The sequence below is a fragment of the Elephantulus edwardii genome, unplaced genomic scaffold (genome assembly GCF_000299155.1).
Source record: "Elephantulus edwardii isolate Elephantulus edwardi_28Jun2011 unplaced genomic scaffold, EleEdw1.0 scaffold00001, whole genome shotgun sequence".
Taxonomy (NCBI): domain Eukaryota; kingdom Metazoa; phylum Chordata; class Mammalia; order Macroscelidea; family Macroscelididae; genus Elephantulus; species Elephantulus edwardii.
In genome coordinates this window covers 46,593,234-46,595,713 of record NW_006399751.1, presented here as the reverse complement: position 1 = coordinate 46,595,713, position 2,480 = coordinate 46,593,234, and the positions used below count along the sequence as shown (strand labels likewise).

General features: G+C 37.7%; 1 protein-coding gene and 1 pseudogene across 1 annotated transcript in view; one reads left to right on the top strand and one right to left on the bottom strand.

Moving 5' to 3' along the window:
• HAT1 (histone acetyltransferase 1) overlaps positions 1-2,480 on the top strand; it is a 53,965-nt gene that overhangs the window by 24,654 nt on the left and 26,831 nt on the right. The window contains exon 4 of the mRNA XM_006878837.1: positions 2,044-2,164. Within this exon, the coding sequence (XP_006878899.1) occupies positions 2,044-2,164 (121 nt within the window). The remainder of the gene's footprint in view (positions 1-2,043; positions 2,165-2,480) is intronic.
• Positions 2-674, bottom strand: LOC102866642 (annotated as a pseudogene).

Genomic DNA, 2,480 nt, shown 5'->3' with positions numbered 1-2,480 from the left:
TAGGTCCTTTTGGAGTTTTGGGAGGTTTTTTTTCCTGTTTTTTGAAAGAGTCTTGTCCTTTCGATCGTGGAGTTGATGGTTTTGAGTCTTTTCCATTCTGGTTTGATTTTTGTGCATTTTTGGCTGGAGTATCCCATATAGATTTCTTCACTGGTGCTTTTTCTTCAGCCTCATCATCATCAAACTCATCATCATCATCATTGTCATTCTCTTCATCAGTGGCAAGTTTCACCTTTTTCTGTGGAATTTTGTTACCACCTGCAGGGGCAGATCTCTTTCCTGATATACTTGAGAGTTTCACATCATCTGACTCTGCATCTTCCTCCACAGCTACTAAGTGTTGTATGCACAGGCCCTGAGCCACACTTCAATCATAAGACGACAGGTGGTGTTATTTCAAAGCACCCAAGCGAAACCGTTGGCTGTACAGACATTTTCAAAGTTGCCAGTGTTACTTTAATTGGGCTGCCCTCATAATTCATTGCCTCTGCTTCAACAATGTGCAATGCATCCTTTGCACCGGCCCCTAAACTGGCCGTTCTTAAAGCTAACTGGTGCTCATGTTCATCATTATCCACCTTAAAGTGATAATCTTTGTCAGCTTTCAGTTCACAACCGAAAAGGTAGTTTTGGGGCCGCAGGGGGCTCATGTCCATATCCATCGAATCTTCCATGGGTTGGTGGCTCACGTTTTTGTGGGAGAGGACAGCAATAAAACACCACTGTTGAAGAGAACAGCTGTGCAGGATGGAATCACAGCAGGGGATCTCAGTCTAATTTTAGAACCTTTTTTGAGCCACAACAAACTCCTAAAATGTCTTCTTAAAATCCATTAGAGGTTATTCTTCCGATTTCCAATTCAAGACACTAATTAATCTGTTTTCTGTTCCTGGATTTGTGTATTCTAGATATTTTCTAATTCATTTGGAAAAGGAACTTTCAGGTGGAAATTGAGTAGAACAATGGCAGCAACGCCATATTTGCCTCTAGGTTCTTGTTGTTAAGTGCAGTTGAGCTGCCCACAATTCATAGCAACCCTGTACATAGCAGACCCGAACCCTGCCCTGAGTACCAGTCAGTCTCACTGTCTCTGCTACACTTTATCCCATTGCTTTAGCTACTGTAATCAGTGTAACTTGTTGAGATTCTTCCTTTCTTTTTCTTATCTTCCCAAGCACAATGTCCTTCTCCAGGATATGCCCAGAGTATGTTTGGCATCATCCGTCTCTCTAAAGATTACCCTGGCTGCACCTTCTCCAAGACCTATGTATTTGCTCTTTTGGCATTCCGTGGGATATTACAGTACTCTTCTCTAACATCATAAAGCAAAGACATTGATTGCTCTACTGTCATCTTTGCTTTAGTCACACCAGCTTTCAGATGTTTAGAAAGCAATTGAAAAGACCATGACTTGAATCAGATGCCCTTTAGTTTAGTCCTCACACTGACATACCTTTCTTAAATACCTTGCAGAGGTCCCTAACCATAGACTTCACACACATTTTGTTTTGTTGGGGTTTTTCCTTGAGTGCTATTGCCAAAGGTATTGATTGTGGATCCTAGCCCTTGTAATTAGAAAAAATGCTGTCATCACTTTCAGAAGGTCTGGTCATTGGTTGATGGGAGCTAGTTATGAGAACTGGGCCAATGGTAGGTCTTAGCTATGTGCTTATCTCTTTAGTTTTACACTGTTAAATTTGGAATTTCTTTTAGAACTAGCAGCAGAAAAAGCTGTAGCAGTAATTAAGTAATGGCTAATATACATTGATTAGAAAAGTTGAATAGGGGATACATTTTTTTAAAAACTTATTTAACTAAAAAAAAAAATGGAACTTAAGGTAAGTAGAAGTATTCCTTTGATTTTTTTCCCCCCCCTTTGATTTTTAAATGAGGAAAACTAAGGCACAATTTTATTACAGAGAATACGTTTCTCTTTATAAAAGTGTAGTTTTTACATGGTTTATGAAGTTAAAGTTACTTATATGCAAGGTTAATACTTTATAATAACCTTGCAAAAACTTAATTTGTTTTTTTCTCTTTTAGTGAAACTGCTTTTGGTTACAAGGGTCTGAAGATCCTTTTATATTATATTGCTGGAAGCCTGTCCACAATGTTCCGTGTTGAATATGCTTCTAAGGTTGATGAAAACTTTGATTGTGTGGAGGTAAGAACAAGTTAAATTTGAACTGCTTTCCAAAGTAAGCTTTAAAATGCAAAGATTTAGAGGGGAGAGAATCTGCTATGTAGTGCTTATAAAATTATCTATTTAAAAAATTATCTATTTAATCTTTAATTATATAGACATTACTTTCCTATCATTTAAATGAACCCAAGGATTATGATCCTGTGTTTTTTCTGTTTGCTGGGTGAACTTTTTGTTTACTCTCTCTTCACTTTTAAATTGGTTTACATACAGAATTGGTATACATTCTCTATCATTCCTGTGCTTTGTGTTTTCGGGTCCCTTTCCTAATTCCTTC